Raw genomic sequence first — 13,871 nt, forward strand, 5'->3', positions numbered from 1 at the left:
CAGCAGGGTGCTCGGCCGGGCCCCCCCTGCTCCAGCAGCACACCCGGGCAGGTTGATCATGGCAGCCTAGGAGGTGCTGGCAGGAGCTCTCCCAACAAGCCCGGCCCCGCTGTGCCGTACCTCGGGGCCGTGGAGCAGGGGGTGTTGCGGGCTGTCCCATCTCCCGCAGCACCGGAGCGGGTGTTGGGAAGCGGATGGATGGCTGGGAGGGGATGGTGCTTTACAGCCCCCATACCCCTGGCCACAGCTGTCGACATTCGGACTGCTGCAGTTCTGGCAGGACCTGGGTGTCAGAATGAAAGAACTGTGCTGGGAAAGAGGCAGGGCAAGGGTTTAAAGTGGTTACCCAAGTCATTGCCCTAAATCCCTCTCACACTCTCTGCCAGGACAGCAGCACTGCAGGCAGCAGACAGGAAGCTTTCCCTGAGAGCTGCAGTGATCCTCCCACGAGGTTGATTATTTTCTCTTTCCCAGACCTTCAGCAGCTCCCACAGCCCATGGTGCCCCTTGTACCCTCTCTGCCCTTCCTCCTTGCCCTCAATAATGGTGCCCTGGATGCATGAAGGCATCAGCAAGGCAGCTCAGGAGGTTCAGCAGGACACCAGGACCCTGGGATGGACCCGCATCCCCTTCCCAACAACCACCAGTATGCCTGGTGGGAACAGAACAGCATCTTCTCGGGATCTGGACTGGCTGGGGAGCCAGCTCAGGGGCTGCACCCCCCTCCCTACTGTGGGTCTGTCCATCCCCCCAGCACTGCAAATCAGGCTGCAGGCTGGGGATGTGTTTATGTCCCCCATCCCAAGCCCCATGTCCCCACACTGCTCCCGGCTGCATCGTGCTGGGGCCAGAGTGACTCAGCAGGCACCGGCCAGGCTGCTGTGCCACCAGGCCTGGGGACATTTCCAGACAGATCTCCTCACCACGGGGACTGTAGGGTGGCTGCAGCATCCAAGCAGCAGCTCAAGGTTTTGGGATGTACCATGTCATCCAGGCAGCACAGGGAGCTCCTCCATTGGCAGCCACATCCCACTGGCTCCCTGCGAATCCTGCAGGAATTTTAAGCCCTATGTACACACTGTTGCACAGGGCCACCATGCCAGCAAGTGCTGCCCATGGCTGATCTCCTCAAATCTTCCCCACTCCTCGTGGCCACAAATGCCACCTGCAAGCACTGCCCCACTCAGCAGCAAAGGGTTAAGGGCCAGGCCAGCTATCAGGGACGCTTTCCTCTCCTCTTCCTTGCCAAGGTTTAAATTTAGTCCCTGCATGAACCCAGAGGACTTGGGCATCGGGTTGCTCCAGGGCTGGCAGCACTGGGGAGCACCTGCTACTGCTGCTGCACTGCAAAAATCCCCCCATAAGGCAGCACAGGTCAGGGCTGGCAGGCTGCAGAGACCCTCCTGCCATGCTGCTTGCTTTGGGTCCCCCCCCAGAAAAGGCAGATGGTTGCCATCCATCACTGGGCTCCTGTGAGTCCCAGAGGTGCTCAGTGCCCAGTTTGATTTCAAGCCCTGAGTTTGCTCCCAGCTCCTTGCAGTTCCTGTTGCTGGGGCTGCTGTGGGGGGCAGGGTGGCTTTTAGGCAAGTCCCCAGATTTGGGACAGACCATCCCCACGGTGAGGTGGGCAGAGGAGCCAGGAAAGAAGCCAGGAAAGGAGCCATGGCCAGACTGGGGCCCAGACATGCCCTCAGTGCCGAGGATGGGACATCCCCAGAGGCATCTGCGTGTCCCCCAGCCCCTGGGGAGCCCAGCCCCGGTACCCCATGGGGTGCAGGGATGCCCTGGCCCCTGGGCTGCAGGGGTGGGGAGCAGCGGTGCAGGGCCAGGGGATGGTTCTGGCAGCCCCCCGGCATCCCCCTCAGGGGGTTGGTGGTGGCATCCCTGCAATGCGCCCGGCGTCGCCTCCCCCGGGCTGGCGCTCGCTGGTGTCCATGTGATCGCCCCTCCGTCCCGCCCGGGCCAGCCACCGGCAGACAGAAGGTCGAGACAGCGTCCCCAGCAGAGCGTCCCCGGCACCGAGGAGGGTCCCTGAGCACCGGCTGGCACCCCCCGGGGTCATCCCTGCCATGATGCCCCGTGGGAAGAGGGGCCCCGTCCTGCTGTCCCACCCCGAGCTCTCCGGTACCGATGGTGAGGGTCCCCGCAGCGGTGGCGAGGGACAGCGGTCCACGCCGGAGGAGGAGGAAGAGGAGGAGGAGGAGGAGGAGGGCCACCTCTCCGGCCTCCCTCGCGATGACCTCGCCAAGAGCATGTCGGGCTCCTCCGCCTCCTCCTACCACTCCGCCCTGTGCTCGGAGGAGACGGAGACCTTCAAGGACTGCCTGGAGTTTCTGGACGAGGAGGGGACAGCCCCCCAGGACGTGAGGCAGCGGGGCGGCCGTGCCGAAGGGGCTGCCCCGGGGCGCTGGGCTGCGGTGGGGGCCCCCGGTGTCCCCCCGCCGCCCGGCCCCCTCGCCCGCCCGCGGCAGGCTCAGCTGTCCCTCGCAGCTAAGAATAGCCCGGGGCCGGGGCAGGGGGGCAGGATGGGTCCCCTCGGTGGGGACTGTCAGCCTGCCACCGCTGCCACCACCGCCAGCGGGGAGCCGGCTCTGCCCCGGCAGCCTGGGGGGATGCTCGGCGGGTTGCCCAGCGATTCGGACGAGGCGGACGGCGAGGTGCGGGCACTGACAGCCAGGGCTTTCCGCAGCCTCTCGGGTCTCCCCGGTGCCCACCTCGACATGTGCAGCTCACAGACCTCCTCCAGCCTCTCCAACTCGCTGTCAGAGGACGGTGGGCGGCCGCGGCAGTGGTCGGCAGCCAGCGGCGAGTCCCGGGGCACAGTGGCAACCCTCCACGGCAGGGTGGGCTGGCCCTTCCCCACCAGCGTGGATGGGGAGCTGCTGGGCTTGCTGGGGAAGGAGCAGTTCGAGTGCGTGGATGTGGAGCTGGAGAGCGGGGAGGCCAGGAAAGGCCACAGCAAGAAAAGGACCGTCCCGAAGCGCCAGATCCTGCTGAAGAGGAAGGAGAGGAAAGAGACAGGATTCGGACCCTGGGGTGATGGCCCGGCCCCCCAGCCCTTGCCCCCTGCCAGGAAAGAGCCCCCCAGCAAGGGCAGGGCCATCGGAGAGGACTTCAGGTTCAACTACAAGCAGTTCATGAAGGTGGCCTCCCTGGACACCATCGACAAGACCAGGGCGGCTTCTTCCCTGGTAAAAAATGTCCTCGCCAAGAAAATGCAGTACGAGCAGAGGATCAAGATGGAGCAGAAGGGGCTGCAGGGCAGCTCAACCTCTTCTGGACCATCCTCTGCTGGCACCGACCTGCCTGGGGATGGCCTGGAGGGCAAATCCAGCTCGCTGTCCCGCTCAGACTGCAGCTTCTCAGCCGAGGACCTGCGGGGCAGTGGGATGGCAGCGGCTGCAGGGGCCGTGGGGGATGCCACCACCACCAGCACCCATCCTGCCAAGGGGGTGGTGCTGAGCGAGTCGACAAGGGAGAACGTCTGCAAGCTGAAGAAAACCTTCAACGAACTCAACCAGAGGATGAAGTACCAGGAGGTGCTGGAGGGTCACCGGCTCCCCAGTGCCACCGAGGACCCGGCGTCCGAGAGGATCTGCTACCAGCAAGCACGCGCCTTGTTTGAAGCCCACCCCCAGGTGGGGAAGGCGCTGGACGTTGCCCCCAAATTCCAGAGAGGGCCGAGGCCGTGGCCCAGCTTGAAGCAGCGAGCCATCCGCCCCAGCCGCCCCCAAACCCTCCCCTTCAAGTCCGCCCCCGCCGTGCCACCCCGACCCCTCCTCGCCTCCCGGGCCCAGGAGGCGAAGCTGGTTCCGCAGAGCCAGCGGGAGGAGAAGCCACCGGCGGTGCCCCACCGGCCACCCAGCCCCGGCACCCCCACCCGGGGGTCCCTGCCGGCCTCCCCCCCCGAGACGGATGATAAGGGGAAGGGGCGCATCCCCCAGCCCCGGGACGTGCGCAAGCTGCTCAAGAGCAGCTACAGCCTCAGCTTCGGGACCGCCGCCGCGTCCCAGGGCACCGCGGCACCGGCGAGCGGCGGGGACCGTCCACCAGCCACCCCCCTGGTCATCCACTGCACCTCGGTCTGCCGACGGGACACGGGGACAGACACAGGGAACCGGGACGCTCCGGCAGCTGCCGGCCCGGAGGCAGCCCCGGCACAAACCGAGGACCCGGCAAAGCTCCCTGGCAGCCGGCCATCGCCCCCTCCCCGCTACCCCATCCACATCACCAGGGTCCAGGCCACGCAGAGGGCAGCGGTTGCCACGGAGGGACCGGCGGCATCGCCCCCCCGCCAGGAGCGGAGCGAGCTCCGGGTGCCGGCGCGGGTGGCCAGGGCCGAGGGGGTGCCGCACATGGAGACACATCTCCACGTCCTGGTGGGACGGAGGTCCCCGGCGGCGGCTGAGGAGGGCTCCCCGGCTCCAAGCAGGGCCACGCTCCGGACGGAGAAGACCGTTCTCCTCCCGCCAGCACCGAGTCCCACGGAGGGGAAGGACGGAGGTGACCGCGGTGGCCCCGGAGGGCTCCGCGCTGCTGGGGGGCAGGAGGCAGCGGGGCAGCGGCACGGCGGCACTGACAGCAGAGACCCCCAGGACAGAACCGCGGCTGACAGCAACGTGCACCCACAGCCTGGGAAACCCGCGGGGAGAAGAGCACCAGAGCCACCCAGGAGCGAGCAGGTGCCGGCGGGGAGCAGCACCGGCCCCACCGCCCCGTTTGGAGCCGGGGAGGCGGCCGAAGGCCCCGCCGGGCACAGGGAGGCCTGGGAGCATTTGCCAACGTGGCCGGCAGCCACCGAGCCCTGCCTTCCTGCTGCCCCGGCAGACAACTCCAACTATTTGGCAATCCCTGTGAAAACCCCCAAAACTTCTCCAATGCCAAAGCTGCCCTTGGTCCCCAACCCATCCAGTGCATCCTTGGGGACCCCCTCGATCCCCAACCTGGCCAGCACATCCTTGGGGACCCCCATGGTTCCCAACATGGTCAGTACATCTTTTGGGACCCCTATGGTCCCCAACCCAGCCAGCACATCCTTCGGGACCCCCTCAGTCCCCAACCCAGCCAGCACATCCTTTGCCACCCCTTTGGTCTCCACTCCAGCCAGCACATCCTTTGGGATCCCCACAGTCCCCAACATGACCAACTCATCTTTTGGCTACTCATTAGCACCCAGCCTGACCAACACATCATTTGGGGCTCCCTTGGTCTCTAACACCAACAACAAGTCTTTTGGGGCTCCCTTGATCCCCTACCCTTCCAGCACATCCTTTGGAACCACCTTGGTCCCCAGTCCATACAGCACATCCTTTGGGAGCACCTTGGTCCCAAATCCATCCAGTGCATCCTTTGGGACCCCCTTGGCCCCAAATCCATCCAGCACATCCTTTGGAAGCCCCTTGGCCCCAAATCCATCCAGTGCATCCTTTGGGAACCCCTTGGCTCCAAATCCATCCAGTGCATCCTTTGGGAACCCCTTGGCCCCAAATCCATCCAGTGCATCCTTTGGAAGCCCCTTGGCCCCAAATCCATCCAGTGCATCCTTTGGGACCCCCTTGGCCCCAAATCCATCCAGCACATCCTTTGGAAGCCCCTTGGCCCCAAATCCATCCAGTGCATCCTTTGGGACCCTCTTGGCCCCAAATCCATCCAGTGCATCCTTTGGGAACCCCTTGGCCCCAAATCCATCCAGTGCATCCTTTGGGAACCCCTTGGCTCCAAATCCATCCAGTGCATCCTTTGGGAACCCCTTGGCTCCAAATCCATCCAGTGCATCCTTTGGGAGCCCCTTGGCCCCATATCCATCCAGTGCATCCTTTGGGACTCCCTTGGTCCCTATTGCATCCAGTGCATCCTTTGAAACCCCCTTCATCCCCCACCCAGTCAGTGCATCCTTTGGAACCCCTCTGGCCCCTAATCAACCTAGTGTATCCTTTGGGACCCCCTCAATCCCCTACCCAGCCAGTGCATCCTTTGGGACCCCCTTGGCCCCAAATCTATCCAGCACCTCCTTTGGGACCCCCTTAGTCCCTTATCCATCCAGCTCATCACTTGGGATCCCCATGCCCCCCAACCCAACCATCACATCCTTTGGGACCCCCCTGGTCACCAACCCAGTCCCTGCTTCCCTGGGGCACCCATCAGCCTCCAACGTGGCCAGCTCATCCTTTGGATCCCCTTTGGCCCCCAACCTGGCCAGTCCTCCACTGGGGACCGGAGTGTGTCCCCCAGCCAGCAGGGAACCACCCTGGAGCAAACCCAGCCCTGACTCCCCCCTGTCCCGGCCTGCTGAGGGTCTGGTTCCGCTGCCCCCAGCCCAGCCCCAGCCTCGCCTGGAGGACGCTCCCCATTTCCTAAGGAGGACTGATGGTGCCTCACCAGGCAGCAAGAGCACACTGAGCCCCACCAAGCCCTTTGCCTCCCACCCGCCCACCCCCCGGAGGATGCTGGTGGATCCCGACAGTGGGAAATGCTACTACATGGAGCCTCCCCGGCAGCCCCAGCTGAAGACCCTCTATGACCCCGAGACGGGGCAGTACCTGGAGGTGCTCATCCCACCCGCAGCATCACACACTGGGCTCTACCAAGCTCCTTTCAACCCTCTGGTCATGGCCCCAGGGGCCTACACTCCACCCTACGTGCCCTACAGTGGCTTCCCAGGGCTCCCAGCCCCACCACCACCTGCTGACCCCTCCCCAGTGCACCCTGACCTGCCAGCTCCTGAAAACCCCGGCTTCTCCAGGACCTTCAGCCCTGCAACCACGGGTGAGGGACCACCTGCTGCCGGGGGTCCTGACTGTGGGTACCTGGAGGGCTTGTACTACATCCCCACAGGGATGCAGGCCAGCCCCGGCCCCAGCCCCGGCCAGCCCCCTGCCCAGGGGCCCGAGAAGGGACCTCAGCTCCCGATGTGACAGTCCTGGAAGGGGACAGACAGATGGCATGGCACGTCTCCTCCCAGGCGGCTTTAACCCCAAAAGCAGCATCACCCCTGGCCCAGAGGGACCCCCTGCCTGTGGCCGAGCTGGCAAAACACCCAGGGGTGATGGGCACCAGCTGGACCTCACCAGCTCCTCATGGGAACAGGGAGAAAAAGGGTATTTTCCAATGTCAGCACCTGGCAGCCCCCTGGGGGGTTTGAAGTCGTGGGCCCTGGCTGGAAAAGGGACCAGATGCACAGCCCCTGCTTTCCCCTGTACTGCTGGCCCTGCCCCGAGCTGGTGGGCACAAGGGGACAATGGCACGGCCACTGCCTGTGCCCCTACAGCCACCACAGACTCCCTAAAATAGTAATAAAAGTGCTGAGACAGCATCAAATCCTGCATATTCATCCCATGGTCGTGTAGTCTGTGAAGGAGGGTGTGAGGGGCTCCTGCAGCACCCTCAAGGACCCTGCAGTCTGTCTGTCTGTCCTGGAGCACCCACAGGATGAATACCTGGTCCCCAGGGGCTGGAGAGGACTCTGCACAGTCAATACCAGAGATCCCTAAATAGCAGATGCCTAAATTCCAGCCCTGAGCCAAAGAAATCCAGCCCTGAACCCAAAAATCCAACCCTGTACCTAAAATCCATCATCCTGAACCCCAAGCCCCAGCCCACGAGGGTCTATGGCATCCCAGGGAGGATTTGGAGGGTTCAGCACTGAACTACACCAAAAACCTCCTGGCCAGGGGACAGTCACTGGGAGCCACCCCCCTCACCCCCCACCCCCACCTCCCTGGGGATGGACGGGGCCGCCCCAGCCGGATGCAGGTGCCTCTGCCACGCATCACTGCCTGCTTGCCACCCCGGGGGGGTTTACAGCCACCCCAGTTGCCACCCCGGCACTCTGGGCATCGTGTCAGGATGCAGGGGGTGCTGGCGGTGTGGCTGTCCCTCAGCCTGCTGGCAGGGACGGGGGCTGAGGAGATGTGTGGGGACCCCCCCCCCCGCCGCCTCCTCCCGCTCCATCCCCGCTCCCCAGCTCAGCCCTGAGGAGTGGCTCTCACCCCACATCCCCGCGGGCCTGCGCTGTGACGCCTGCCACGCCATCGCCTTCCAGGTGGGGAGAGGGGGGACAGAACCCAGAACTGGGATGGGGAGACTGCGTGGGGGTGCTCTGGCGTGGGGAGATGCTGCCCCCTCCCTCCCCCGCGACACCCCAGAAAAGCCCTTTGGGGCCAGCGAGCCCCTTGCAGCCACGCGTGGACCCACCATCCCCTGCAAAAGTGCTTCGGCTGCCAGGGCTGCAAGTAAAGGGGTGCAGACCCCGTTCCTTCTTGGGAGCAGGGTCCCGAGGGGCTGCTAACCTTCAGTGGACGGTTTCTGCCCTTTTTTACCCCAGATTGAGGAGCAACTGCGCAGGGCGGAGGGGAAAGTGGGCAGGAGGGTGCTGAGCGAGTCTGACTACATGGAGGTGCTGGAGAGGAGCTGCTCACAGGGCTGGGAGAGGTGAGTGGGGTGTTCCCAGGGACAGGAGGTGTCCCCAGGGATGTCCCCAACCCCTGCCTCTCCCCATAGCTACGGGCTGCAGGAGCTGGATGGGGAGAAGCGGCTGACGGGGCCGGGGCTGCTGAGACAAGAGACTGTGACCGTGATGGTGACAGGGGGACCGTGGCCGGGCAGGTAAGTCCGAGGGGTTGGTGATGAGGGAGGGGGGCGTCTGGGTGCCATCCCCTTGCCACCATGGCAGAGGGACACGGCGTCATCCTCTCCTCCTCCTCACAGACTGTCCAAGATGTGCCACAGCTACGTGGGGGAGCAGGGAGAGGCACAGATCTACGGGGCACACCGGCGGGGCCCGGCTGCCCTGCGGGAGCTGCTCTGCCACGGGGAGAAGGGGCCCTGTGCCAGCGGGAAGGCTGGGGGGCCACCCCCCCCCAAGGCCACGCAGAACGAGCTGTAGCCCTGGCACAGTTAATGCTTAATGCCCCAACGACCTTCGGAGCCGACTTCGTCCCCAGCGGGAGCCAACACGTGCGGGGAGGTGGGCGCCTTCCTGGTGTCACCCATCACCAGTGTCACACTTGACACCCAGCCCGGCCATGCCAGGGATGATGGTGGTGGCAACTGGAGCCCCACACGGCCAGACCCCCCTCCCCATAACCCAGGAATTACTCTGTAACCCACCGGCTCTAATGTTTTACCAACGTGGTGCTCCCGGCGGGAGCGTCCCAGCCTCGCCAGCGGTGCCAGCCCTAATTAAAGGAGTTAATGGCTGATCTGTCCCCAAGGCAGCGCTCCCCAGTTTCACAACCCCCAGCCAATGGCCACCTCCCAGCCCAGGTGGTGACTAAAGTCCTTCCCACAGCCATAAAACCCCCCGCGCGGTGACATCGCCGCCAGGGACAGATCGCTGCAGGATGGGGACCCGCTCGGGAGACCTGGCTCAGCCCCAGGTGAACACAGACCCTGTCCCCATCCCTCTCCCCCTCCCCGTCCCCTCCTCATCCACACCCCGGTGCAGTGGGGAGGGAAGCGGGTGGCTGAGGGTACCGACCCCAAAATGATGGCCAGCTTGGGGACACGATGTCCAGCCAGGGCTGGCAAAGGCTGGGATGAGAGAGAGGGCTGCGGGGAAGCCCAGGACCTTGGTCTGGTTTGGGATATGTTGGGATGCTGTGTCTGGGACTGGCTGTGTCATCCTGCCTGGCACCTGCGGGGTGTTCTGGGCACCCCAGGGCCTGTGGGGTTCCCTTCCACCCTGCCCTGGGGACAAACTGTCACACAGGGACAGGGGGTTTCAGAGCCCAGACTCTCGGCAGGCAGAGCTGGTGCTGGGTGGGGCTGACCGGCCATGCGTGCCGAGCTATGGGCATAGCCCATCCCCGTCCCCATGGGATACCTGGGACAACACTGACCCAGCTCCCACCTCACCCTCACTGCCAGAATGGGAACTCCACCCTGGCCCCTGCCAACCCCCAGCACCTCCCTGGGAAGGAGCAGCCCGCAGTGGGTAGGGTGAGTACCGGGGCACCCCCACCCTGCGCACCCCAAATCCTTCAGTAACACACAATGGGATGGAGACCAGCCCGCTGGGACCCCTCCCCACCCCTAAGGGTGAGGACAGTGTAGGGTGTCCCCCCCACACACAACGTGTTGCCAGCCCCCTGGGATGAGCCGGGGATCAGCTGTGCCCCCTGCACACCAGGACCCCAGGTTGGGCTCTGGGTCTCCCCGGCCAGAGGTGGACATGCTCTACAGGATCGAGGACGTGCCCCCCTGGTACCTCTGCATCCTGCTTGGCTTCCAGGTACGGCCTGGAAGGGGGGTACCCACCCCAGCAGGGCCCAAGTCCCCATTCCCTGCAGTGTGGGGCACCCCATGTCACAGCTGAGTCCCCCCTTGCCCCCCAGCACTACCTGACCTGCTTCAGCGGCACCATCGCTGTCCCCTTCCTGCTGGCCGAGAGTCTGTGTGTGGGCAAGGACCAGCTCACTGTCAGCTACCTCATCGGCACCATCTTCACCTGCGTCGGCATCACCACCCTCATCCAGACCACCGTGGGCATCAGGTAGAGCCACGGCCCCGGTGGGGACCCCTGCTCTGCCCGTCCCCAGGCCCTGGGTGCAGGCGTCCCTCTCATGTCCCCCCAGGCTGCCCCTCTTCCAGGCGAGCGCCCTGGCCTTCCTCGTCCCTGCCAAGTCCATCCTGGCCCTGGAGAAGTGGCGATGCCCGCCCGAAGGTGAGGGCAGAGGGAATATGAGGAGGGGGGGTTTGTCCTGATCCCCTCAGGGATCCATCTCCCTCCCCTCCATCCCCAGAGCAGATCTACGGCAACTGGACGCTGCCTCTCGACACCTCCCACGTCTGGCAGCCCCGCATGCGGGAGGTAGGCCCCGCCGCCAGCCCCGGAGACCCCCAGAGTCCCCGGGGGGGTGCTGATGTCCCTCTTTCTCTGTGCCCTGCAGATCCAGGGGGCCATCGTGGTGTCCAGCCTGGTGGAGGTGGTCATCGGGCTGCTGGGGCTCCCCGGGGCGCTGCTCAGCTACATCGGGCCCCTGACCGTCACCCCCACCGTCTCCCTCATCGGCCTCTCCGTCTTCCAGGCGGCCGGCGAGCGGGCCGGCTCCCACTGGGGCATCGCTGCACTGTATGGCCCAGGGGGAGTGAGGGGGGAGAGGAGTCCCCCACGGAGCCAGCAGCACGTGGGGGGCACGAGAGACCTTGTCTTTTTCTTCCCCCACATCCAGGACCATCTTCCTGATCATCCTGTTTGCCCAGTACCTGCGGCACATCCCCATCTGCCTGCCCGGCTACCGGCGGGGCCGCGGCTTCGTCCTGCTCCACATCCACATCTTCAAGTTGTTCCCGGTAGGGATGGGCCAAGGGGTCCCAAAAATCCCCCCTTCTTTCTATGCATGTGTCTGCAAGCGACGTGGGGCTGCATCCCCGGCCTCTGTCCCCACAGATCATCATGGCCATCATGGTGGTGTGGCTGCTCTGCTACCTGCTGACACGCGCCGCTGTCTTCCCCAGCGAGCCCGAGGCCTACGGCTACAAGGCCAGGACGGACGCCCGGGGGGAGATCCTGTCCGTGGCACCCTGGTTTCGGGTCCCCTACCCCTGTGAGTGCCAGCCACCCCTGTGCCATCTGGGACACCCTGACACCTTGGGGTGAAGGAACCAGGCACAGCATCACTGGGGCTGGGGAGCACCCAGGGGCAAAAAGTGGCTGGGGGGCTGGAGACCTGGGTGCTCCCCACCCTGACACGCTGCTCTGTCCCCACGGCAGGCCAGTGGGGTCTGCCCACGGTGACCTCTGCAGCAGTGCTGGGCATGTTCAGTGCCACGCTGGCGGGCATCATCGAGTCCATTGGGGACTACTACTCCTGTGCCCGGCTGGCAGGAGCCCCCCCGCCCCCTGTGCACGCCATTAACAGGTACAGCAAGCTGCCAGAACCCTGCCTGTGCCTCAGCACCCCTGGGCACTGCAGGAGAGTGGTGGCAAGGACCAGCTCGTTTGTGGTGTTCTCCAGGGGCATTTTCACTGAGGGCATCTCCTGCATCATCGCGGGGCTGCTGGGGACCGGCAACGGCTCAACCTCCTCCAGCCCAAACATCGGTGTCCTGGGCATCACCAAGGTACCTGGGCCGGGGAGTTTTCCTGATTGGGTCAGGGGGGTGGGTGCCATCACCCGCTGCCAGTCTCTCCGTGCAGGTGGGGAGCAGGAGGGTGATCCAGTACGGGGCTGGCATCATGCTGGTGTTGGGAACCATCGGGAAGTTCACGGCACTGTTTGCCTCCCTGCCTGACCCCATCCTCGGCGGAATGTTCTGCACCTTATTTGGTAACCTCAGCACCTCCAACCCGTTACCGTCAGCCCTGGGCTGTTTGCTGCGGGGATTTGAGGGGGGAACCTGGGGGCTGGGAGTGCAGGGAGGGCACCTCTGCTGGCCTGCAGCCCCCATCTCTGCTGGCAGGCATGATCACGGCCGTCGGCCTCTCCAACCTGCAGTTTGTCGACATGAACTCCTCCCGCAACCTCTTTGTGCTGGGTTTCGCCATGTTTTTCGGGCTGACGCTGCCCAGCTACCTGGATTCCCACCCCAAGGCCATTAACACAGGTACCCGTGTCCACCACCAAAAGCCCTGACTGTGGATGTTTAGGGAAAGAGGAAGGCAGAGGGGGTAGCACTGATTAATTAGGTAAATCCGGCTTACCGCAGTGCCCCGGCTCAGTCCCCGCGCTCTCGCAGGTGTCCCCGAGCTGGACCAGATCCTGACGGTGCTGCTGACCACGGAGATGTTCGTCGGGGGCACCATCGCCTTCATCCTGGACAACACCATCCCGGGTAATTCCAGCACAGGGAGCTGGGGAGGAAGCAGGGCGGTTTTGAGGGGAGAGCAGGGTAAGGGGGGGCTGAGACCGGGCAGGCAGGGACCGGGGTCTGGGCCGACACGGTGCCGGCTGCCGCAGGGACGCAGGAGGAGCGTGGGCTGGTGCAGTGGAAGGCAGGAGCCCACTCGGACAGCAGGTCCAGTGCCAGCCTGAGGAGCTACGACTTCCCCTTCGGGATGAGCGCGGTGAGGAGGAGCCGGTGGCTGCAGCACGTGCCCATCTGCCCCCTGTTCACCGGGTTCACGGCCCGGGAGAAGGGCAGCGAGGCGGCGGCCGCAGACCTGCCAGATAGTGCAGACGGGCTCTCTGTCTGCACCAAGGTCTGAGCCAGGGGAGGGCTCAGGCCCCAGTGCTGGATCAGCCAAGCCGAGCTCCCACGGGTGCTGTCAGTGCTTGTCAGCACCCACCAAGCCCAAAGGCAAAGCCTCTGGTGCTCGTCCCAAACACGGGGATAGGGAAACTCAACGGCGCCTTTTGGGGACATCCCCAGCTCCTGGGGTACTGGCCTGGGGACCACCACTCCCCTGTGTCACTGCTCCACCTCAAGCAGCAGCTGGTCAAGACTCACTTGACACTTGCTGAAGGCTCCTCAGCCACCAGGGGAGCCAGCCAGAGTCCCCAGAGCCACCAGCTCCCACCCGGGGCCAGGAGTTCCCTCACTGTGCCCTCAGCTCCAGCAGGGATGCCTGGCAGCTGAAGCAGGCTCTGGGCAGGGTACAGCACCCAGCCCAACGTCAGGATGCCGACTTTAAGATCATACATTAAAAAAAGTAATTAAAAATTTAAGCTCACTGGCCCTACCGGTGTCTTTTCTGCATTCTGCACTGCTCCCTTGGCCCTTCTGCATCTCAGTCTCCAGCATGTCTGTGCTCCCTCCTGGGCTGCCTCACACGAGGACATCTTGGTGTTGTCCAGCTCCTGAGTGCTCAGTGGGCTCTGCCTCAACGTGGGGGAAGCAGGAGGTGGCTCAGCACAAGCCCTCATCACAACAGTGACAGTCAAACCCATTTCTGGGCTTAGGTTTAGCACCAAAATCCAAAGTTGAAGGCA

The 13,871-nt window shown here is 64.5% G+C and overlaps 3 protein-coding genes across 3 annotated transcripts; all 3 read left to right on the plus strand.

The window, feature by feature from the left end:
* Positions 1-898: 898 nt before the first annotated feature.
* PROB1 (proline rich basic protein 1) lies at positions 899-7,324 on the plus strand. The gene has a single exon (XM_071759101.1). It carries the CDS (start codon positions 2,070-2,072, stop codon positions 6,912-6,914), a length of 4,845 nt encoding a protein of 1,614 aa, XP_071615202.1. The 5' UTR covers positions 899-2,069; the 3' UTR covers positions 6,915-7,324.
* Positions 7,325-7,845: 521 nt separating this feature from the next.
* On the plus strand, positions 7,846-9,198 carry MZB1 (marginal zone B and B1 cell specific protein). The gene is given in 5 exon segments (XM_071759104.1): positions 7,846-7,920; positions 7,922-8,041; positions 8,324-8,430; positions 8,500-8,604; positions 8,707-9,198. Coding segments are annotated over 5 exon segments (585 nt in total). The 3' UTR covers positions 8,885-9,198.
* SLC23A1 (solute carrier family 23 member 1) lies at positions 9,193-13,612 on the plus strand. Its single transcript, XM_071759102.1, is given in 16 exon segments — positions 9,193-9,301; positions 9,304-9,377; positions 9,868-9,939; positions 10,130-10,231; positions 10,335-10,492; positions 10,575-10,663; positions 10,743-10,810; positions 10,890-11,071; positions 11,172-11,292; positions 11,390-11,546; positions 11,714-11,861; positions 11,958-12,063; positions 12,140-12,269; positions 12,403-12,546; positions 12,679-12,774; positions 12,900-13,612. Coding segments are annotated over 16 exon segments (2,004 nt in total). The 3' UTR covers positions 13,148-13,612.
* The last annotated feature ends 259 nt before the right edge of the window (positions 13,613-13,871 follow it).

This window comes from Heliangelus exortis, chromosome 15 (genome assembly GCF_036169615.1).
Source record: "Heliangelus exortis chromosome 15, bHelExo1.hap1, whole genome shotgun sequence".
NCBI lineage: Eukaryota > Metazoa > Chordata > Aves > Apodiformes > Trochilidae > Heliangelus > Heliangelus exortis.

What these genes read in the sequence shown, in the direction of transcription:
- PROB1 (XM_071759101.1), top strand. Translation starts at nt 2,070, where the DNA reads ATGATGCCCCGTGGGAAGAGGGGCCCCGTCCTGCTGTCCCACCCCGAG.